Source organism: Dermacentor albipictus, chromosome 1 (assembly GCF_038994185.2).
Source record: "Dermacentor albipictus isolate Rhodes 1998 colony chromosome 1, USDA_Dalb.pri_finalv2, whole genome shotgun sequence".
NCBI lineage: Eukaryota > Metazoa > Arthropoda > Arachnida > Ixodida > Ixodidae > Dermacentor > Dermacentor albipictus.
In genome coordinates, this window is record NC_091821.1 from 61,769,252 (window position 1) to 61,794,184 (window position 24,933).

The 24,933-nt window shown below is 39.0% G+C and overlaps 1 protein-coding gene across 3 annotated transcripts; it reads right to left on the reverse strand.

Annotated features, from left to right (window-relative positions):
* Window positions 1–7,527: 7,527 nt before the first annotated feature.
* On the reverse strand, window positions 7,528–24,787 carry mRRF1 (mitochondrial ribosome recycling factor 1). Of its 3 annotated transcripts, none has more exons than XM_070521449.1 (7): window positions 24,534–24,787; window positions 23,995–24,182; window positions 17,276–17,422; window positions 16,263–16,381; window positions 13,446–13,537; window positions 9,578–9,737; window positions 7,528–7,677 (listed from the first exon to the last, which is right to left on the reverse strand). In XM_070521449.1, exons 2-7 carry the CDS (start codon window positions 24,179–24,181, stop codon window positions 7,594–7,596), a joined length of 789 nt encoding a protein of 262 aa, XP_070377550.1. In that variant the 5' UTR covers window position 24,182; window positions 24,534–24,787; the 3' UTR covers window positions 7,528–7,593. The 3 variants fall into 3 exon arrangements, with proteins under 3 accessions (XP_070377550.1, XP_070377541.1, XP_070377540.1); XM_070521440.1 differs by having other exon boundaries at window positions 24,522–24,786; XM_070521439.1 differs by lacking the exon at window positions 24,534–24,787 and adding an exon at window positions 24,261–24,448.
* Window positions 24,788–24,933: the final 146 nt, after the last annotated feature.

Sequence of the window (24,933 nt, forward strand, 5' to 3'; positions counted from 1 at the left end):
TTCTGAGTTTTTTATTCCATCACATTTTCCCATAATACTACTTCCCATGACATTCTATACACTTTTGAATACTGGTCGATAATTTTTGAAAGCAGTCTTTCCATTCAGTTTCTCTGAGCTGCAAGTTCACTCTTGTAGGTATGGATAGCTTCTTCAGGGCTTGAAAGCCTGAAGCCTTGTTTTATGCCCTAAAAATAAATATGGCTAGGTTATATTTAAGAAGATCAGTCACATTCAAAATATTATGTGCATGTAACAGCTGATTTGAGCTAATGCTACGAGGTGAAAATGTTATTAGTCGAATAGCTCGATTCTGAATGACTTGCAACGAAGTTAGGTGACTGTTATAAGTGTTTCCCCATGAATCAATGTTATAGTTAATATGAGAATGAACAAAAGCATAATAAAGGGATGTGAGAGTTGAAAATGAGAAATATGGTCGTGCTTTGATTAAAACACGTGTTCCGTATGCAATTTTCATTATCACATCAGCTATGTGAAGGTGAAATTTAAGATGACGATCAAATTCCACACTTAAATAGGTGCAATGATCAACTGCAGTGATTAGGTGTTTGTTGATGGAAATAGATTGAAGGAGCTCAGGCGATCGCTGATGTGAGGCAAAGATGACAAAATTGGTCTTATTATGGTTAATATGCAGCTTGTTAAGTTGACACCATGTGGAAATTTTCACGAGATCTTCGATTAGCTTATCTGGTAGCATTGATATACAATTGTTAGAACTAAATATGGTAAGTAGTATCACCAGTGTACAGAATACACTTTGATGAGGAGAGGCAACTAGGCAGATCATTAATATAAATTAGAAAAAGTAGAGGGCCTAATATGGACCACTGTGGCACACCAATGTTAGTAGTAGCTTCTTTAGAGTAGTACCCAGAAATGTTAACGATTTGTTTTATATCTTGTAAGTAACTGTGGATAAGAAGTAGAGGCGGACCAGTTATTCCGATGTCTTCAAGTTTAGCGCAAAGAATTGTGTGATTAATATTGTCGAAGGTCTTGGATAGATCGACAAATATCGGAGCTGCAAATTTACCTTTATCAATTGCTTTTTTGAGATAATCAATAAGAGAAATAAATGCTAGATTAGTTGAAAAGCCAGAACAAAAGCCAAACTGATAAGGGGAAAGAATACTAAATTTATCTAAATATTTTTTTAGACGCTTTTCGTTTTCAATAACTTTATTTTTTAAAAATGGAACACAAATGGGTCTATAATTCTGTGTAAGCATGCGATCACCTTTTTTGAAAACAGGAATGACTCGACCGCGTTTAGGTTCACGTGGAAAAACACTGGTTCTAAAAATCAGGTTAATGATAGCTGAGAGGATGCTAGCGATATGTTCAGCGATCATTTTAATGTGGTAGGCATTAATACTATCTAGGCCAGTATTAGTGGCTTTAAGGGTTTTATTAAAATTACTTCATCAGGTGTTGTTGGAAAAAGGAAAAATGAATTAGGTAAGCATTCAAAGGACATGTTACAGCATGAAGCGGAATCAGAAGTGTTATTGAAGAAAGCATCACAAAAGGCATTTGCAATATCAAGCGGATTACTGTATACCAAGTCATTGTGAATGATTGTCGAAATGACGTTCCGAGAGTTACGGTTTAAAAAGGTGTTAACTATTTCCCACTTTTTTCTAGTGTTATTAACACATTCTATAATTTTTTTTCTTTATCATTTCTCTTCGCACTTCTCAGCTGTGCAGAAAGTGAGTTAGAAACATTTTTTATAACGGGCAAGTAGTTTAGTACTGAAAGGTTGCTTCTTTGGTTTTTTATACAAATTTTCACGTGATTGCACTGCTTTCGGAAGGCTATCTGTAAGCCACGGATTTTGTGGCGATGATACCTTTATTCTGCATTTTATTTTATGAGAGTGGCAGTTGAATTGCGATGAAAGTGTTGTTAAAAATTATGAAAAGCTTTTTGAGGTTCATTGGATGTTACAACTTCCGACCAGTCAGTCTTAGTTACGCTAGCAAGGAACATCTCTTTGTCAAGTATAACTCTATAAAATGACGTTTTAGATAAGGCTGAGTGATTGCGCAGGCATAGAACGATAGGATAGTGATCGGTAATATCGGTGGTAACAAAACCAGCATCAGGTGGATCTGTTAAGTTCGATAATGCGTGATCAGTTAAGGTGCCATCGGCAATGTTAGGACAACGAGTAGGGAGAGAAATTAAACATTCATATCCAAAACTATGGAAGATGCTTGAATAATTAGAAGAATTAGATGAATTGGTATCTGTGAGGTTAATGTTGATATCGCCCATGATTATTGCATTACAGTTAGCGTACAATATTTTTTCCTTGGTTTGATCAAGTACAATACAGAAGTCAGTAACTAAAGAAGAAGGTGAACGATAAATGCAGCCAAACACTAAGTTCTTGTCTATACTGAAGATGGGGGAATCAAATTCAACAAACACAGATTCACAGTTAGTAATATTCAACTCCAAGTCAGGCTGCCCTTTATATGGAATGTTAGATGAGACAAATATAGCTGAACTGCCGTGATTACTCATCTCTCTGTGAGAATACTCAGAAGTGTATGACTTAAAGCAGAATAGGTCCTTGTCATCATGACTAAGCCAAGTTTCAGACACACATATTGAAAAGGCATTGTTAAGTGTTGAAAACAGGTGCTGAAAATCATAAAAATGCTTGCGGAGACTTCTAGCATTGAAGTGAATAATTGAATGATAGTTGCGCGACATGAATTTATTCAGCACAGATGTTGGGAGGTAAGAATCCATGGTGGATGGTAACGATATTTATGAGTCAGAATCAAGGCAGTTAGTTGAAAACAGAAAGGTCAGACTCATCAGCAATGGAACAAACACAGCTCTCATTAGTCTTTCTAGCCTTAATCTGACAATTATCCATCCACGTGTGCTTCCAGTTGTTGGCTTTTTTTAGCACCAGTGCTTTGGAAAAGAGTGCTTTATTTTGCGGTGTCAAGTGCTGGAAAGTTGTTGTAATATTTGCCAATGTCATTCAGGCAGAGCCTTGCCTTTCGTGCCTTGCTGATAAAATCATTCTTTTTCATTCGAGAACAGAACCTAGCAATTAAATGTTTCCTACCCTTATCTTTAGTAGAGACTCGATGAACAACATCGACATCAGAGGAAGTCACGGGGCATCCAATTTTTCCTGCCCACTGTCTCCAAAACTGCAACACAGTCTTCGCCTTGAGTACAGGGGATACCCCTGATTTCTATGTTGTTCATGCGATAGTACTGCTCGAGCTTGGAGACCCTTCAGGAAAGTGAACAGTTTTCCGTTTTCAGGGCTTTGTTTTCTGCCACAAGTGAGGCGTTTTCACTGTGCAGCTTGTCGACCAGATCATTCAGAAATTTTAGACTTGAATCAAGGCTGTCAACATGCTTCTTGATCTCCAGTACATCAATCCCAGATGTCTTCATGTTAACAATAATCTTGTCAACAATGCGATCAGTCAATCGACCCGATTCATTAAGAAGTCTTGACTCCAGTTCATCAATTCTCTTAGCGAGCTCAGCACAGGTGGGCATATCTAACAGCGCTCAACTAAAAAACACAAAAAACTTAATGCAAGGACACAAGTAGCATAAAAGCAGTTCTTGGCAGCAGTGACAGTAACAGGATAAAAAGAAAATGACAGATGCTGTCGTAACCAACCTGTACAAGCAGAAATGAATGTGTAAGCTGGTGCGCGAGCACTGCCGCTGCTGCCAAGACTGGTCGACAGTAGGTGTAGATGGCCTTTAAGTAGCAATGGTGGGACAAGCGAGCACCGCCTGGTGGTCTTCTGTGAAGATCTTGATTGACAAGGTAGCTTCCTTGATGCCACGTGCAGTTGATCCAGCCAAATCCAGGTGGTCTTCTGAGAAACAAGGTAGCCTGTACAAGCAGAAATGAATGCGTGAGCTGGTGCACGAGCACTGCTGCTACTGCCAAGACTGGTCGACAGTAGGTGAAGATGGCCTTTAAGTAGCCATGGTGGGACAAGCGAGCACCGCCTGGTGGTCTTCTGTGAAGATCTTGATTGACAAGGTAGCTTCCTTGATGCCACGTGCAGTTGATCCATCCAAATCCAGGTGGTCTTCTGAGAAACAAGATAGCCTGTACAAGCAGAAATGAATGCGTGAGCTGGTGCGCGAGCACTGCCGCTGCTGCCAAGACAAGACGTGCAGGAATTTTGAAACTGCTGGTGATCTAATCTGTAGGGCCACTTCAATGCCCTTAAATGTAACTCTGTACTTCACATAGAGTTTTTAGAACGCAACTCTTAGGTGCGCATTCCTGCAGCGAGCGTCGGCGCCGTCGCTCGTAACCAAGTGAACAAGCACAGTGAAAGATAAAATCAAATGTGTGGCGCAGCGGGAGATGAAAGACAGCAATAGCAAATAGAGTGCGAGGAGGAGGGTGCATGGAAACCATGCGGTGGAGTGCATTGCAAAAGCGTGAGAAGTATATAGTGTCACGCAAGACGGGCTTTGTGGCAACGGTGGCTACGAGATGGCACCGGAATAGCAGGAGTCATCTCTATGGAAACAAAGTGTTGCATGAGTGGAGGCCTGTCCGCGGTGACTGCTGTAAATCGCGCCTATGCGTTACCCATGTGCTGCCTCTCGTGATCTCCCAATTAAAAAGGCAGTCGTTCCACACGAAACAGATTGTCCGTGCCAGTCAATATATTGTGAAATGAAACACGTAGAGCTGTGCTCAAATTTCGCATAAGGGAGTATCCGAATTGTCAAAGGATTTTTTTTCCACAGCTGCAATGTTTTCTTCGCTCACTGCTGTCGCCATGTGCTTATTCCTTTTATTGCATTTCAATTAGGTTCTGTCCCTTCTAAATTCTTGAAACCGGCAGAAAATTGTTGCATGGAGAAGCAAGACATCCTTAAAGGGCTACTTCAAGTGCTAAAGGCTTTCAGTTTCATTTAAACCACTTTTAAAATAATAAAGAATCATAGTATGAAAGTGCAATCTTTCCAGCTCCATAGTAGATGGCAAGAGAATGCTTAGCTGATGATAACAAATCACGTTCCTTCAAGTAGTGGCAATGAGGTGCAAAAGTTGGGACTTGCCCATTTGAATCAGAAAGCAGGCTGCTATAATAGAGGGTGTTCTCTGGTAGTGTAACAGTGAATAGTAATAATTTGTCTCAAGAGTTTTGTAGTAACCCTAGTACAGTGACAAAGAGCAGGGACCCATTTCCCCCAGATAATGAGGAGCAGCTCTTCTTCTTCATTACACTCGAAATGCTCAACCTTCATATAATTTTCTAATTTTAAAAGTCATCTAGCTGAAATGCCACAACCAGACATGTTGCTGTGACAATAAACATTGTGGAAGATAACTGCAGAATCAATTACACAGATTCTCAGGAAAGAATAAAAATAATATGCAGTGATGTGTTATTTGTAGTAAATATTTGTGGAAATTCAGTACTGCTCTAAAAATAGATTTTGTTTACTGCTGCTGGTGATATTGTCAAAAATTAAAGCACCACTTCAGGAATTTCTGCTATTTTTCACTGTAAAGTTCGGTGATACAAAGTGCTTATCCTGTGCTAAACAAGTATAAGTTAATTCGGCAATTTATATTACACTTTGGTAGGTCTGGAAACCACGAATGTAACCACATTGCAAGATGCTTCTTAACACATGTCCTACTTTAAGAAAAAAAAAAAATGCGTTCGGATAATATGTCTGAAAGCATAGAAAAAATTCATTTGCTCTTCAAGATTATTCAAATGCCATTTGAAAATTAATTACCATGGCAATTTCATTTGCTTCAACAAATTACTTTTCTGTATACTCCTACTAAATACCGATACCTCTCCACGGTGATAGATCCTTTGCACATGGTGCATTATGCGGATGCACTTTATTGACTACTTGGTCTTCATGCAGTGACAGAGTGTTGATCAAGTGACAGCTTTCAACATGGCACCACATAATGCTATTGAAGAAATAAAAGGATCCTGCACTTCTAATTTGAGAGCCTTAGACACAACAAGAGAGCCCACAATTGTGCCCACTGCCACTGTTTATACCATTATTTCAGTGACCTACTGCTACAGAGTTGAGGAGTGAACAAACCAAGCAAGCACCACTAGACAGATTATAAGCTGAAATAGGCAATGTAAACTCTCTGCAAACATGACAGGGAACACCAGACTTGTGTTCAAAGCCAGTAATTTTACTCATGCGTGCTTGTCTAGAGGAAAAGTTTCATAATCAGGATTCTTCTACAGGAGAACAACATAAACAATTAGGAGTGGGCGAAGTTCTGACTCTCACATTTACAAGAATCACCGTTTGAACAGATGAAGTGTTCCCTTTCATATTGATGGAGAGTGTACATCCTCTGGCTTATTTGAGCTCTAAGTGCAAGGGTGTTTTATGAACAGGCTTTTTTCAGTACTTTCCTAACAAGATATAATGGCATCAATATTGCGAGCACAAGTTTCTAACATACGCTAGACCTTGCCATTGTACGTCTTGTGTCACCTTAGGTCTGATGTAGCATTAGCAGATGTTGGTACAGAAGTATTTTACCAAGAAAAAAAGAAAAAGAAAGCAGAGTGGCAATAAAATGCAAAACATAGATAAATGCAGTGCTGCACATGACTATTTGTTTTGCCTTCTCAATGTTCGCTTTGACAAAATGATAGGTACAAATCCACATACATATACACACAAAAAAGATCTATCTAAGAGTAGAACAGTTTCAGAAGTAAAACTGCAAATTGTTTTCTGTGTTTAATAAACTCTCATTTTGTGAATAGCATACTTTAAATACCAGTACCACAGTGCGTACAAACAAGGGTGCTTTAGATGTATAATTCTATAAAAGTGAAACTAGTTTCAAAGATTAGCATGTGGTTACACTAAACATATATTTCTAAGAAGCTTCTACATTGTGGCTTTCTAGATGCAAAATACCAATTTCAGCCTATTTGCAAATGTTGTGCAACTGGCATTGGTTATTCTCATGATCAGTTAATGGTACTGGTATCCCATGGAAATGCAGCCAAATTTTATATACATTTGGTGCAAATGGGATACGCTGGCAGAATTTCCTTATATAAATTGCTAATCTATCGTCAATATGAAAGTGTTAATTACAATACAGAAAAAAATACTGCCAATTTTGGCTAGTTTGAACATCGACAGTTTCAAAAAACTGCGTAGACAACAGGACTATGCGAAGAGGACACCCGTATTGCTGCCTTCCCGTAGTTCTCTTGTCAGTGCTGTTATTTAAGAATGCCAATATAATAAGTTCACTTGCAGAACTTCATAATAAATTTAAAAAAAAAGGTTTTCGTCATTTCCACTGCATATCATGCTATTGTAAGCAAAGCAAACCTCTCCACCTTTTTTCTCCCTTGTGCCACCATTTCTTCCTAAGCAAATGGGGAAAGGAAACAGCCTGAAATTAGGAGGGAGCTTTCACAAAAAATGTTGCCCAAGCAACCGAAGAAAGAAGCACCAATGTGCACTTTAACAACTACTATGAATTTATTTCCCCCTTTTCCAGCACATTCACACATACCTAAGGGACTATTTTCCTCCCAACAAGTCCTGCTGTTTGGCTTTTGTCATGGCATCAGCTTTGTTGATTGTATTTTCTACTTCCATTTTCACCTGTTCCAGAAAAAAAAAGTAAAGATGAGACACTGCACCAGAGTGTTACAAAACTGCAGAAGGTTCACCCAAAACTTAGAAAGGCAATAATTGTTTGCCCATTAAATGGCAATGAATTGCAATTGAGACAATGTAAGTGCAGCACCTTCACAAACGGTGCAGTTATACATTTCCTTATATTTATCCACTTAACATTTTCTCAGTATATTATGCACCTGTGAAAAAAAAAAAACATTTTCTCCCCCCCCCCCTTTTTTTTTTCAATGGTTGAGTTAAAAGTACTTTAGGTAAAGTTCCAGCACTTTTTTTTTCATTTCCTAGTAAACTCAAGAACAAAGTGTGGCAGCAGTCCTATGGTGCTTTCTTCTCAACTCAATATTTTTGCAATTTTCTTCTTTTTTGTTTTGTTTCTTCACATAATGACAAGCTACTGAGCCCTGCACTACTATGCCAAGCAAGAGTGCAATGACTTATTTTCACAGAAAGAAAATTTCAGTGCAAATGCACAAGAATAAATTAAATAAAAAAGTGAACAATAGATAGCCAGGCGCTAAACGCAAAGAAAACTGCAAGAAGCCTGGGCCCACATTTTGCCTTTGATTCATGTTTGATTCCTATAACATATCAGCCATGACTAACACTACAATAAATTAAATCTCTGATTTGAAGCTGGCATGTACAATGTCACAGAACCATCCCTGAAATCTCAGTATGAAGGCTGTTTTGCATTCCATTTCTTACTGATCAGCCAAGAAACAAACCTGGGCCTCCCCCCATGATAAGCTGCAGAATGCCAGAGCTGTGAGGCACACTACTTTCTGGGAGGCTGCTCATGTTTATTTATAAATAGTAGCTGAAATAGATGTCAAGCTTCAAATAACATGGCCAGCAGTTGTACAGCCCTGTGCTATTGCTTTTCACTGCCAGGAGGCATGTAGTCAGTTGTTTGCCCACACTACCTTAAAGCAGAAGCAATTCTATCTACTTTAATGGTCCAGGGATTCGCAGCACACATGATTTACATCCTTATTAATTTTTACAATAAAAGTTACAATACATAAATACTATATCACACAGAAACAATGAAGCAAATCAGGAAAGCTAAGCACATGCCCAGTACGTGCTTCCTACCACAGAATTTCCAAAGCTCGTACTACATTACAGGTTTAATCTGACATGCCTAGACAGAATAATTAAGAACATTTGACTAGCATGCAACTAAGGCAGTAATGCTGTCAGTCTTTTACTGCATTGTGCAAGAGCAAGTAATGTCACTGTGTTTTGCCAGACAGAACACCCACATGCGTCATGACGCCAGGCTATAACCTTCCTCATTAGTGCATACCCAGGAGCCATAAGATTTTGCAACTTGAACTATAGCTGCTGAACATGAACATGCAGTGTGCAGTTCTCATGGACACTCGTAAGCATGCCACCACAACAAAATGCTTTCCAGAAGTAACTACAGACAACTTGCAATGTAGGCAAGCTCATAAAGGGGGCTAAGAAGCATGTCCATCCCCTAATTTTATATTGCAATAATTACTTTGATGCTGCAGCAATAATCACGCACACCTGGCCAACAAAAGAAATTTTTTGCAAGAGGATTCAACAAAACGGTAAATTTCCTTGCGGATTTTCACACAGCCTGAAACTTAAATGTGCAGTATAGTAGTCAAACGTAGTATTGCATGCTGCAGTTTCATAACGCAGGCATCAGGTCGAAGGAATGATATCTTTTTTTCCTTCTTTTTCAGGCTTTCCATTCTTCATAAGCACCTGTGATCAACAGTACAAAATATCTACACAATGCAATCGAAGATGTTCGTCACGCCTCCCCCAATTTTGATAAATTTCTGGGCACATATCTGCACTCTACTGCCAAAGCTTCACCACTTACCTGTAATGTGGCATTGTATGAGAGATCTTCTGAGACGTTCTGCTTATTTTTCTGGATCTCTTTGATATACTTTCGCTCTACGCTGAGCAGATCCTCTTTTGCCTTGTTAAATAAGGTCTTTGCATTTTTAGCTAGTGATTCTCGGTGCTCTCTTGTGATCCTGTAAAACACGAAAGGTGCTTTGCTTAATTCACTGATTGGGTGATTGCATTTAACATCTAAAAGTAACACATGTGCTACAAGACACAGCATAGTGGAGGGCTCCAGCTTATTTTGACCAGCTGGAGTTTTTAACATGCACCCAAAGCATGTACACAAGTATTTTTGCATTCCACCCCCATCTAATGCAGCTGTGGCAGTCAGGAATCGAACCCTCGACCTTCTGCTCAGCAGCCGAACACCATAGCCACTGAGCCACTGCAACAGGTCGACACTGTTTAGACAAGTTGCTAGCTAAAGTATGACTCCTACACAATTACACAATAAAAAAGTTGCAATGTAAAACAACAATGTCATGCAGTGTTTATTTCCACATACTGTGAATTGGTCACTATAAGGGGACTGAACGAAAGGCTTGAAAACTATTACTTCTTAAATCCCTAAACACAAGATACTTTCAAATTTCTTGAAGATTTTTTAAAGAGGAAGCTACGGATACATGTAGAATGCAGAAATGCTTTGCTGAGACAAACATTGGGCCGATTTTAATGAAATTTGTTGTATGTGAGAGAAAAAGTTAAAAGTTAAATTCTAGTGACTGTCGCAGATGAAATTTTGATTAAGGGCTTCAATATCTTAAAACAAATTTTCAAAATTTGGTAAGTCTAAAAATTATAGAAGCATGAAGTTTACAAACTTGTAGCTCTGCACCATGAACAGATATTGAAGTTCTGTAAACTGCATCCATTAGAGCATCCAAAGACGAAAAATTTTATATATCATTGTATACCTCACGGGAATGTGTTACATTGATTACATACGTTTTGCAAATGTCCTACTCACATATTGATGGTTTAATTGAGAGCCATGTATAATACATCAATTTTGTCCACTTTAGATATACTATTAGATGCAATTGACAAAATTCCGATATCATTTTTCATTGCCAAGTTACAGTTGTAAACTTGATAGTTTTGTTTACAGAAAATTTGAGATTTTCAACAGTCTTTATTACAAGGTTGACAACCTAAATAAAAAACTACTAGAATCAGTCACTAGATTCTAACTTTTTCTTTTAGATGCAACAAACCTAATTTCATTTTCATTTCATCAAATTTGGTGCAATGGTTACTAAGACAGTGATTTCTTCTTTCACATGTATTTAGATAAAAAAAAAAAAACAAAGCTAAAACTTTCTCTGAACTCAGTGGTAAATCTGCTTGTCTACCATAGTGATGTAACACTCCTTTCAGAAACAAGACGAAAATCTCTCGAGCAGTACAAATGCAAAAAACCATTGATCCTGTCTATTGTGAAATCACCATAAGGGCTGAAAAAAAAAAACAACAACAAAAAACTAGCAGGGTAACTTCCGCCCATCATATAGGAAGTGCACCAGTAGTATTCAAATAACCATTTACACATTCCGGGTTTTTTCAAAGCTAAATGAGGCGATAGGGAGACCCTTCTAACAAACACTTGATAAAAACACTCATGCTAAAGTGTACATGTGACATGCTTGCTGTGTTCACAAGTCTAGTATTTTCTTTTTTTCTAATGCCAAAGTACCTATATGTAATACCGTACAATATCTAGCACCTTCTTTAATGTAGTGAACACAACAAGACTTCTAAACCCACATTGACATCTGGAAATCTTATTTATTTTTGTACTAATCCTGCAGCTACAACTGATGCATTGTGAACCTCCATACTTCTGTGCATACTGCTGGCAGCAAATGCTTGCTTTCACAAAAGCAAATGTGCAATAAAAGAATGCATAAATTGAGTATGCTGCATAATTTGCCACTAACACTTGAGGGAAGAAAACATGACAGCACTTCCCTTCACCTAACGGTCATTTGTCAGGTGGAGATCAGACCAGCATATAGTAAGAGATGGGAAGGGCATATGCATAAGCATTGCCATCAGGCACTACAACATCTCAATAGTTTCAAAATGCAGGAATCAGGTGGAAGGAATCTCTTTTTTTTTTTTCGCGCTTTCCATTCTTCATAAGCACCTGTGGTCAACAGTATGAAATGTCTCCATGATTCAATCCAAGGTATTAGTTACGCCTCCTCCAAACTCGATAAATTTCTGGCCACATATCTGCACACTACAGCCAAAGCTTCACCGCTTACCTGTAATGTGGCATTGGGAAGAGGTGCATTTGCTGGATGAGACCAGAATTTGGGACATCCTGACTTTTGCTCTTGATGTTAAATATGCTGACATGCCTCTCTATTAGCTAACATGGTCACTTACGATCCCAATCAGTTTGTTTTAAAGCAAGTCATCCATACTAACCCAAACAAAGAAATTTCGTTCAAGAAACAATTTGCTTTTACACATAGCCATATGTAAAAGCATAAAATTCAATAAAACCTTGGTAATCTAAGGGGCATTATTTTCTTCCTCCCTGTCTATCACATTATTGGCATGAACACTATCAGACACTATTAGATGCCCTCTTGCAGCTTCCTGGCTGAAATCCTGAGGAAAAGTGTGCGTGTGTGTGCACATGTGAGTGTGTGTGTACGTGCACGTGCTTCAAGCCAAAATTTTTTGTAGGGTGGCGTTTACAAAGTTATCATGGTTTGGTTTAAAAAGTTTTTAATGTTGAGTTTTCTTCAAGGATACTAATCAGCTGGTGGCAGACATACGTGCTGTCCATAACCTAGTATAAACAGTGTCACCTGAGTGTCACGACACTGCAAAGCATTTTTTAAAACTTGGAAAAGCTTTCACCCTCTTATTCAAGGTCAAATTTTTGTTTATACTGGTGCTGTTCATATTAATGAGGCTAAAATATTTAAAGGGACACTAAACTGAAAAATGATTTCTTCTGCATCAGTAAATTACCGTTCTACAACACCAAAAACATCACTCTTACAACGATAAGACGTTCGGTAAGCCAGAAAAAGCGCAAGAACGAAATACGGGTGGCGACGCCTACTTAAGTTCCAGCACCTGGTGGCTATGACGTCTTGGATTTTGGTGGCATCTTCTAGGGCCTACTAATTATATAGAGTGGTACAGATTGACTACATTGTGTTCTAAAGGAACCAAATATAAAACATGGCAAGTTTTGGGAACCTTTATTCAGCCAACGCAGCCCAAAAGTGAAAACATACTTTGGAATCCCTGACGTCACGCTGACGTACTGGAGCAGGGGTTTCGGCGCGAAATTCAAATACTGATACTTGGACCTTCATTTTCGCATCTATTAATCAAACATTTTTTTTTTAAATGACTGCCTGCAGGGTTTTCAAACAATGCTTCATTAGTAAACTGATTTATTGTTTCGCTTTAGTGTCCCTTTAAACCTATATATCAGCTTTGCTCATTTTTGGCCTGTCCACTGTCTCACTGTCTGAATATTAACAAGGTATAAATGTGCTGGTTTGGTCACCCCCAAAGGTGGCCGTAATAACAGGGGTCAACAGCAAAGCACGATATATATTAGAGCCTTTTGTGCAGTCAAACAGGTATCAAAAACCTACAATGCAAACCTATCTTCAATGAAAGCACAGCTGCTACAACTACAGCAATATTGTCCTGAAATCAGTATGCACTCTGATTGCAACTCGCTGTAAGACATGTTCACAATTAACCAGTAAGCCATTTCATTAAGTAGGATGTCATGAATATTGTACAGTAAAGACAACATGTCCAAACCTTATAGGCTTAAGCACACAGTATCTCACTTGGGAAGGTGGCAGAACACGGTCGTTCCATCCTGCTGAGTAGAAATGTTCAACCCAGATGTCTGAATGGCCTGTATAGTTGGCTTGATAGCCTGTTCAAAGTAACAAACAATTAGAGTATATTCTTTTCCTATCAAAATATCAGAAGCTGTGTAATAAATAGCAAAAATGGATGCCTGTTTATACACAAAAAGCACACAGCCATGGGAATAAAAAAAAGGACGTGGCATGAAACAAAAATTATGTATGTTAATTGAGACCATCATGCAACCATTTTACAACAGAAGTAAGACCTAGACTCGAACAAACTATTAATCCATATATGTTTCATGAGAAGTTAAGCTTAGCTGTACTGACACAACACACCCGAGAGTGCTAAGTAGCTGTCAGTGAAAAAAGAAAAGGAAATGAGTGCATACAAATGGGTAGGCAATGAAATGAGGAAATTTGCGGGCGCTAGTTGGAATCGGTTGGCACAGGACAGGGGTAACTGGAGATTGCAGGGTGAGGCCTTCGTCATGCAGTGGACATAAATAGGCTGGTGATGATGATGCTGATATAATGATAATGATCGCTGCCATAAAGATATTATAATAAAATCATGAAATGCTTATTAGAAGGGCCACAGAATGTCCCATAACAATGTCACACAATGTATCAGTTAAGAAAGGCACTGTATGAGGAGTTTCTTTCACAAGAACTTTTTGAAAGTGAGCAGAGTTATCAGAAATAGAAAGCTGACCTTGACTATCTTTAATGCTATCCTACTTTTGTCATTCCTACTACACTAGATGATGCTACCATTAGAGTAGCACCACGCTCAGAGGGGTCTGCCCAGGAAGTCGCTGTCATCTTGCGGCCTTTTCGGCTTCCTCTCTTGCATGCCTAAACTGCCCACTGTACCAGAATCTTTTTACTATGATGTCAATTATACACACACTTGAGGTGCGCTCGCACCATCACTACTGTAGTGCTGTCACGGTGTCAATGACATATGCGCAGCCCACATGGGGAGGGTTGGAAGGTCTCCAGAGATGCAGAACAAATGCAATCTGTTTGGCAGCAAAAACGAGAAAGCCAACTAGACACACCTTCAGGCACCACTTAATCCGCTCTGCAGCAAGCATGGGCAGCGTTTTTGCCTTCCACTCATGTTACAGCATGGTCATGACCCAGTCGTGGTTCATACAGTTGTTTGCGCAAAATTCTGAGTTATTTTTTTGGTCTCACCCCCTCCACCATCGAGGTGTGACATCTGCAGTGCCGGTGGCAGTGCTGCTAACCATGCCAGTGTTGTGAGACGCCTAGTAAGTGCCAGGGCACTGCGTCTACTCCGCAACAGCAGTTGCCTTGCTTGCTGCATCGTGTCCACGTGTCAGCTCCACAGATTATTAAAACACCATCTGAGGAGCTTCAGAGCAACGGTAAAACTTGCCGTCCCTTTCAATTCATTGCCCTTCTGCCAAAACAGCCCAATTGTTTAAAATCACTTTTATCAATAAAAATAACAACTGAGCACCCAATACTTGTAGAACATAATACTTCTTTTGACAAACTTACAGACGGTGTGTCCAACAAAATATTTTTCAACTCTCAAGCTCTTCTTTTTTAACTTTGAGGAAGTGTGCTGCTATCTAATTGGAACGACTGCATTTCTGCTTCAGTGTTAGACCTGGCATGCCTTTGCACATACCAAATGTAATTCAAAGACCACTTGATTAACACTGGAGCATCCATTTTGGATGCATAACAGAGTGTAAATCTGATGCACCACCTCTCTCTCCTTGGTAGGAGTGAGAAAATAACCTTGGTTAGATCCCTGATTTGGGAACTCAAGTGCTTTTTTCAGTGTAGCTCTACATGTTGATGGCACTGTTTTCTAAAATGCTAGTTTTTCAAGAATTCAAGGTTCGAGCCAATGTTTGCAATTCATTTTCGCAACACACGATATTGCACTCACACAACTCACAGTTAGATATTACTTGCTGCAATGATCAGTGATATTACAGGCATCATATGTGAGCTCAAGTAGCAGAAAAATGACGGCTCAGGGCTGTGAAGGTCTTTTTCATGCCAATGCTCTCTATATTAATGATAAGAATGCATAGGCCACTATGGGCTTTGCAAATTTTTCACCTGTCTGTATCTCAAACTGCATGTTTCCATATTACCAAAGCATGAACACATCTATATGCCTGGTTCCCACAAAAATGTTCAATAGTTAAAGTGGTTGATTATATGCAAATCTTACGAGGCATGCTTACAATCTGAAGAAACAAAGTTGTGTGCATGATTAACTGATGAACTCAGCCAGTGAGCATACTAACAATTGACCACAATATACTCAAGTAGCGCTAGGAACAAAGAACAGGATAATGTAATGATTCTATTCCAATGCTATTACTTTTTGCGCTTCATCAAAGGTCCGAGCAGCGCTCAGTCAGTGTTATCACGTGATTGGCTGATCATGAACAGTGAATCAAAAGAAAGGAATAGAATCAAGCCAAGGAATCTTTGCATTATACTGGCCAAGAAGACAAGAAGATTACATGGCACAGTGTTGGGCTAACAACTAAGCATTTCTTCTGATACACGTTCAAATAAACACCGACATGGCTTGAGTGCCATGACCTGCCAATAGCCTAGTGAAATGTATCAGCTGATCACATTCAGTTGTCCATTTATTCACTGTGGTTATATTATTATTGGAAAATAAACACAGGAATTAGAAGCACTGTCTCATATAGAAAAACTCAGAACCAAAAGCCAGTCCTAGACACAAACATCACTTTAAGGAACCTTGTACAAAGAACTTACATCAGGGAAACTCGCCATATGAAGCACAATAAGCTGGGGATTCTTTTTGGCTATTTGGGCCACCTCTGCCAGGCTATACTCCTGTCCATCAACATGCACTGGTATTGTGTCAATGCTTCCTGCACATTGGTAAGAAGAGACAGCTAGTCAACTGCAGAAGTACAACACACATACAGCGTCACGACACGGCAAACACAACACTGCATACAGCATATGGCTTCTAGAAGTTACACTGAAATAAACTGAATAAAAACACACTTATGCAGATATAACACTAGCTATAGATATCAGACACTAAGAAAACAAAGCAAACAAACATCCACTAGAGAATGAAATATGTAACCAAGCTGAAGGCACAATTTCATTCCAAATGGAGCCTCAAATCAACTCCGTACTTGTAAAAATTGGTCTTAAGACTAAAGTTTCCAGCAAAATGTTATGCTTCAAGTACTGGTTGACTTCAATTCTGCATTACAATACGTCCATTGAACGAACTAATTTTAGGTTAATCTGTGCAATTTTAGTTATTCCTAATGACACTTATTAGAACAATTCCAATGTTCGCAACAGCTGTGAAGCTTGGTTGGCAAAATATATTTGATATGGAATCCTTCATTTTTAATAATCGAAGACAGTTACGGAAACTTAGCATATTCAACCTAGAACATATGAAAGTCATAAATTCGACTACAAAGAAAAAAAGTAGCATCCGACATCTAGCTTGCCCCCTTTTCACTGCTTAGGTATCATGCAGATACCTTCAGGAATAACGGCGGAGCTTGCCGCTAGTGCGAGAGATATTAGGTAACTCTCGTGTCATATAATTCAATATCATCGAGAGGTCCCAGCCAGAGGCACCTTAGCTGCCCAGTGAAGCTTGGACAGCTGCCAAAAAAAGCACCAAAGACTGGGCTAAGGCAGAAGTGGGAAAATGGCATTTTAGCCGTATTTCATTTTATAAAGCCAATTACAGTACTACCATGACCAAAACAAAGAACATGCAAACAGCTTACCTGCAGCAGAGTTCAAACTAAGATGTTTGATGAAGCTTTCCTCCAATCGATGCACCACTTTTTGCATTTCTGATCGAAAATTCTGAATACGGACCACTTCCGCAAGTTCATCATCGTTAAGTGTAATTTTAGGCTTGGTTTCCTTTGCTGAAAACAAAGCAAACATAAAACATAATCTACAGCTTAGCTCGTAGAAAAGTGTGGTTTTTCAATCTAACTAGATCACTTTTTATTTGTTCAAAAAGGCAGGTTATTTTCTTTTATGCACGAGTCTTCACCTAATTACTGCAGTTATAATTTGGTCCATTAGAGGAATCACAATTTAACAGCGATTAGAAAAGTTGTGCTTTGTACAGCAGGTTCTTTATAATGCTATTAGTGCTATACTTGGTGAAAATTACTTCACTGTGATTCACATGTTAAAAGTGCACCTGTGTAGCTTATTCTCTCTTTCAACACAATACATGATGGTCAGAAACTTATAGGACAAGAATCCATCATGTTGGCACATGTTGTACACATCTTTTCAATGCTGAAAACATAGAATGAGCTGTCAAGTGCTTCCTAAACATACCAGCATGTGGCTAAGTATCTTTCAACATTGCACACAGTAATTTCAACAAGGCTGTTAGACTTGAAATGAATAATCACAAGCCAATATGGCTTTGTCGAGTTAAAACTGTGAAATAAAAATAATGCTCAAAGAAGAAAAGATAAAATAAGCTAAAATTCCCACATGTTCTAGTGCATTGGGGCAACATATAATTGAACTCATCACAGTGGCTACAGCATTCTGCTGCTGAACACAATGTCATGGGTTCTATTCCCAGCTGCTGCTACTACATTCTGATGAAGGGAAAATGTGTAAACACGCCACGAGTGTACTGCTCGTGTGCCAGGCCACTAGAAATGCTGAAGTGGGCTAGCACGATTAGGTGATCAGAGTGTTTCAGTATGTCTTTTTGTATAGCTTCAATACCTCTATGTAGAAAAATACTGTTATTTTTCTACTCCCGAATAGTCCAGTAGTCCTGAATAAATCTATTCAATTTATTCAGGACTACTGTTATTGTGACAATGATTGAAACCTGAGGTGGTCAAAATTAATCAAGATAATCTATTACAGCACCTTCCACAGTCCTTATCTTGTTTTGGGATGTTAAACAGCACAATTTCATTTCTCAATGTGATTAGCATGCCGAGAGTACTAACCCCACCTTGGTTAGCCGCTATTTAACCACTACTGCATGACAACTTGGGCCACTGCATGCGCCCATACTTGGCCAACACCCCGGAAAGGAGGTGCACCCAGACAAGCAGGACAAGATCATTCAGTGGAACTGCGTATGTGCCACTGAATATGTATCCCAATAGAAAACTTGAGCCACTGGGTGTACGCCCTTTTTTGGCCAAAGCCAGCGAATGGGTGTGCACCTGAAAGATAAGCAGGGCTACACGCAAGACGTGAAAAAGTCCGCAACAGAAGTGGCCAAGTGTGGAAACAGAACTGAACTAAACAAACTGGGACTTGAGTGTGCTTTGAGCGAGGTTTGTCCTTCTCGACTCTTGTCCTGCTTGAGCGTGCACTGAGCAAGTAGCTTTGAGCTACAGAGAAGTGAAGTCAGCAACAGAAGATTAAAAAAGTCGGCTACACAAAAGTGCGTAAAAGTACATTCCAGTTGTGTAGTTTTGTACAAACATTTTCGTCATTAGCATTTTGTTTTACACACCATGTGCATTTAACATTTGCAGAAACATCAAAGGAAGCTTCGCTTAACATTTATTTCTACTTAAGCATGGGATCCGTACAATTAGTAACAAAAACAAAGCAATGCAAATCTCAATAACCACTACAGATGGTAATTAAAGGTGTCTTCAGCAATACAGTCTGCTGCTACAATGCTTGAATGCTAATTGCATTAATGTCAACAGTCATTGTGAGATGGGCTTTGCCAGAATTGTTTAATATATAAGTGAGGATGCAAGTATGTAAGTCGCAACTTACGAAATGCCACAAAAACATAAAACAACACAGAAGCGAATATACAGAACATGTGTTCTGTGTCTTCCGTTATTATGCAGTGCTTCACAAATGATGGATTCTTGACAGCCTCCCCTCCACTACCAACTAGCAAGACAAGACCTAAATAAATTCATAATTGCCAATGCAATGTAAGCTTCAAGCCACAAAGCAAGACAAAAGGAACACTATTTTGTTATGTGCTGAACATTCATGTACAAAATTAACTCTGCCCACCACACAACTTGTCAGACAACAATATGATTACAACTACAAAAATAATGATAGTAAGAGGAACTGAAGTCACACTGTAACCAATCTAACCCACATCACAGGTTGACCAAAGACACACTAGTAATAAAAAAAGCAAAGAAAGTTCAATGGCATGAAATTATTTTCTTTATCCTAAATTGGTACACTGGACTCCAATTGCAGAAGTGACACGTCAAACATTACAATATTTAGCATGGGCCAACTTTTTTTTTTCAGCAATCCTAGAAGGCACATAATTTGTTATTGTGGACAAAGAACTTAATTCAAGTGTGCAAAAACCGTCCTGAGCAAGAAAAACAAATGCCAGAGCATTTTAAGTGAACCTGCGTTTTAACTGGCTACTTCAAGCAATCTGTAGATCTGCTGAGCCCATCAGCTTTATCTAGGGCGCTGAAACGCTTTGCTAGGGAACTAATAAATATTCCACTGTGCTGCCTAATGTGAGAGACAATGCCAGTATGCAAGGTCAGCCACACAGGCATGCAGTAAATGTACCTTGAGCGCAGCAGCTGCTATCAGGTTTTGCCTTTACTGCTCTACAGAGCCTTGCTTGAGCAACTAAGACAAGTTCAACTTTTTGAAATAACAAATCAATATTATAATATTCAGGAATATCAAATACATTTTTATTAACTTTGGAACTATGAGCATTGAAGCCTGAATGGCTGAAAAGCAAATTTGAAGCACACAGGCAGTAAACCCTTGCAAAAGTACATCAGGGCTGCACCATAAGAAATATACACTAACACAGAATGCAGCCAGGCCTATTTTGGAAGTTGCAATTCATCAATTACAGCCAAGGGCTTCAGAACTGGAGGGAGGGGGGAAGCTCCATAAGTTACATTGCAGGAGGAGGGGGGGCACTGCCCCACCCAGCCTTGAGGGCCAACCCCCCTCAAATATAGTACATTAAGTCTTGGTTTCATAATACCAAAAAAAAACATTAACCAAAACATAATACCAAAAAAGAAACCTAAATGTCTAGGGCAAATTTTATGGTTGATCCTGATATCACGGCTCAACCAAATATAATATTTGAGCTGGAACCAACAAGTTTTTATTTCCCACTTAGCCCAGCATTTACATTAGCAGAGCAAATTCATTAACTCTTTCATTACTACACCTACAGAAATCAATCAATTTGATCGACAGTTTTTCTACGCATTGTTAAACATTTTCCTTTGGAATTCTTCTACCAGCAACATCATGCAGAGTCTGAAATCACGACCAAACTTTAACTATTTGGCAGATTTGACCATTTTTGGCAGATTGGGAAGTCTGTAAAAATAAAACTTCGACTGAGGGTATCAGATGCAAAGTTTGTGCTTTGGTCGACTCAGCAACGTAATTTTTAAATGAGAGCAGCAGTGAGGACACAGAAACTTGTCTCGGGTTGTTGATATTCTAATCCCACGTATAGGCTGTTTTAACGATGTCTCAAACAATGGTGCACGCTCATGAGTGCGTGTTATTTTGATAATTGTTTTCGACTAATATCAAGTGCGGCTTTATTTTCCCCACAGTGAGTTGCTTTTATCCATCAGCACTTCAACAGTGTACGTACAATTACAAGCAATCCTTCTCGTCATGGGGGTTTTCATTTACACAAGAGTTTGCAATCAATTTCGGACTGACCTTAGACCAAAGCATTACTAGTTGTCTAATCTATTACATTTTGAACACCATCTGTGCATGTGCCTTATTCACTGCTTCACAGTAATGTGCAACACTCCACATTACTGTACAGCACTGTACAGGAAGTGAACAAAGCATGTGGAGGCTCCAGTGCTAGGTGAATGCACACTAGACCACCTCGCTTGCAAAGAAAAACTGATTGAATAAATAATCACTTATGAGGAAGCTTCTGCATGCTCCATGACCTAACAACCATTGCTTCACGAGCCTAAATAATGCAGTAAAGAACAAACCAACTGCCTGCTGCAAGGAGTAAAAACCAATGCTCCCTGCATAATAGGAACCTACCCATTGTGACATATGCAGAGCTACTGCTTTCCCGCATAGCTTGGGCATCACTATGGCTAGTAATGATGCCAACAAATCTTCATAACTGTATTGCGTGATCTGACTTACAAAAGTTGGCAACTAGGAACCAGGTGCATATTCTGTATATTTCAGATTTCTTTTACTCTCAATGCTTACACTAAAAATAGCTAATTATAACTTTCATTTATGTTCCTAGAGGTGCTTCTTCGAAGTTTCATACAAGAATTCTCTGAGCAAACTATGCTGCTATACATCCATTCAGAACACCAGTGATCAGTTTACAATTTTAAGTACCTCAGTATAGGTTGCGACTACTTTGTCTTGAAATAAAATGTGAAAACATAAAAGCACCAAAAACAAGAACAAGGCATTAACGAAAGCGTTAAGCTGTGAGCGGTCTCTAGCTGGCTCAGCTCTCTTTCAGAGATGCTGCATTTTTGTGGGTGGAGCTGGTTTGTAATTGTTCGTTTGTCACCGACTATAGAAATCTGTAGTGTACGAATAGTTATGTAGCGTAGTACACCTGTTGCTTTTACTGTTAGTTTCGGCATTGCTCATTCTTGACAAGAAGGAGAGTTCTGCAGCTTGGCCTAGTCTAAAATTTATTAAGCACAAACCATGAAATACTGTAGCAATTACTGTGACTCGGCTTTAAACAAAATACTGTTTATTCCACTACATGAACCATCAAAAACTATGCAAAAATAGCTATCTTCAAAAATTCGAGCGGGCGTTTCATTATTGAAACCCCCCCCCAACTCATTCTGGGATTGTGGTGTTCCAAGTTTGTAACATAATTCTTGCATGTTTTTGAGTGCTGTGTACATGCCTTTCTGTGTTACACATGTTTTCACGCCACTCCTGCAGAGCTCGTGGGAGAGTGGCATTATATCTACAAATGTCAAACTGGCCTTACCATGGATTATGCTGTAGTGCCCTGGAAATTTCATACCGACCTCTCTGCCTTTCTTTAAATAAGTTTTGTCTCTTTCTTGCTTCACTTCATTAAAGCATCACCGTATATTCATTAGTGATGCTAAGTACACAACTTGAAGCTGTGTATGTATTCAAAGAACATGTACAATTTACAGCCATTTCTACTAACGGCCCTACAAGAAGTTTTAATCTGCAACGGCCTTATATGCACACTTAAATATGATTTTTCTAAGTGTTGTACAAGTCAACATTAAGTCCTATATATCAAAATTTGTTTTATCTGTGGTACACTTAATTTTTTCGCCATCCTCAGCTCATCTTTTAAATTTAATATCTGACAATTTCAACTTATAGGAGCAAAACTGTTCATATTAAAGTTTTTATGTGTGCTTATTAGCCTCACTTATTCATATTAAATGGAATGCCAGTCTGTGCTTCAATAGGTATGGGGAAAAAAAGCTAATTCTTATCCTAAACCCCTAAATCTGTATTCAATTTACAGTGCAAAAATAATAATAAAAATATAAATAAATTTAAAAAATGCTCACAAGAAATGATGCTCTATGAAAGAATACATATAGAACACGAATTGTCGATTTCCACAATGATGCATGACAAGAACACTATCTACGGCTTCCTTGGAAGCTTCCATGAATGTACACTATAAAAGTGTTGTACCCTTAAGGTAAAATTTTATACCAAAACAATACTTGTCAATTGTGAGAGCATCTTATTTCTCCAACAATGTGTGCCGGCCCGGCTACTTTCCCATCAAGAGGGCTAAACATGTCTAATGCATTCTTCATGGGAAAGCATCATGCACACAAAATTTGAGTAATCAACCATACGACTATTGTGATCACTTATGGGTTAAAATTACGTCCTAAAGTTTATCGAGATATTGTTTATTTGTAGGGAACAGCAGAAAGCCCGAATCTGCCAAAACTTAGCCAGCTACTCGGCATACTATAGGGACGGGGAAAAGGAAGGCATGTGGCTATGACACAACTATGAGGGCCAAAAGTAGAGCGAGAATAATCAAGTAAGCCACTGGACTTATTCATATCCTCAAGTTCAGAACTGTGGCTCACATGAACTAAACCTTGTGGGGTCGGCTGAGAAAAGCCACCGAGGTAACACGTTAACATCCGTGCAAGTATCAACTTATAAAAAAATGTTCTTTTTTTTTTTCTACGCTTACAGGGGCTTTTAAAGTAGGTCCCCCGCAATCACAGCCACAAACATGGCTTATAAGAAATTTCTAGATTTGCTTCCAAGAAATGTTAATTACATCAAACCCATCAGACCTGTTTGCATGTGTTATAATCATGGTACATGTCAGGATTTGCATGTAAGGCACCGAGCATCACGGCTGACTGCACGTTTCTCAAAATTCAAGGAGTTTCTTTTTTAGTATTTTGAGTGTAGCATGAACACTACATGTGATACGCTATGCATGCGGACAAGCAAGCAGAGTTCAATGTACCAGAGTGCTTGGGTCGATTTGCTCCTTTCGCATAACAGCAGTAGCTGATAATAAGCGGTTGCCTTTGTGCATTATGCAGCACGGGCTGGTGGTGTACTGGTTGATTCAGCATTGTCGCAAGGGCACCGCATGCTGGCAAAACGCTGCGAAGCCTGCCCATAAGTTGCAGTTGGTACCGCAATGCCATGCTGCAATGATAAATAACAGAGAACAAAAATCGGGTCAATCATGCTCCAACCGGTTTTGTTTCCAATTCACTTCCTTACAGCGATTCGTTATTCGTACAACCTCCACACAAAGTAAAGCTGATTTGGAGAGACAGTTTCGGCATAGAGAAAGAAATTTCAACTATGGTTTCGGCGACTTTTATTTTCTCTCACCACTCGCACATGATATAAAAAAAAAAAAATGTAGCAAGCTATCTCATCTCTTTGAGGTAGCAAGGCTTCTGATAAAATTTATAATGTAACTGCAAGCACAGTGCACAAAAGCTCCAAAACACCACCCGAAAGTAAGCATTTACGCACATGTTTACGCACGTGCTCTTGGCTCTCACGAAGTTTAACCATAGAATAAAGAGCGAACGACACTGCCCCCGCCGCCACTCTGTTGTTGTAACACGAATACGCGTTATACAAGCAGTGAAGCGATCGACCTTCCATTGATTAAGTAACGAGAAAAACTACAAAATCTGCAACATAATTGTGCGTATGATGTTGAAAAACCTGACAGTAATTTTGAAACTAAGGTTGCCCAAAAATAACCGTTACGAAGACGACGCCATCTCGCGCGGCACTCGCGAACGTGCGCGCTAAAATGCACTATTTAATTAAAACACACAAACACACACACACACACACATTGTATATATATATATATATATATATATATATATATATATATATATATATATATATATATATATATATATAATCATAG

Bases quoted from the DNA above. Each gene is read 5' to 3' on its own strand.
- mRRF1 (XM_070521439.1), bottom strand. From the start codon at position 24,325: ATGCCGAAACTGTCTCTCCAAATCAGCTTTACTTTGTGTGGAGGTTGT. The intron at 24,183-24,260 runs GTAAGGAAGTGA...TTATCATTGCAG, and splicing joins TGTACGAATAACGAATCGCT to CATGGCATTGCGGTACCAAC. The intron at 17,423-23,994 runs GTACATTGAACT...CTTTGTTTTCAG, and splicing joins AAATCGACCCAAGCACTCTG to CAAAGGAAACCAAGCCTAAA.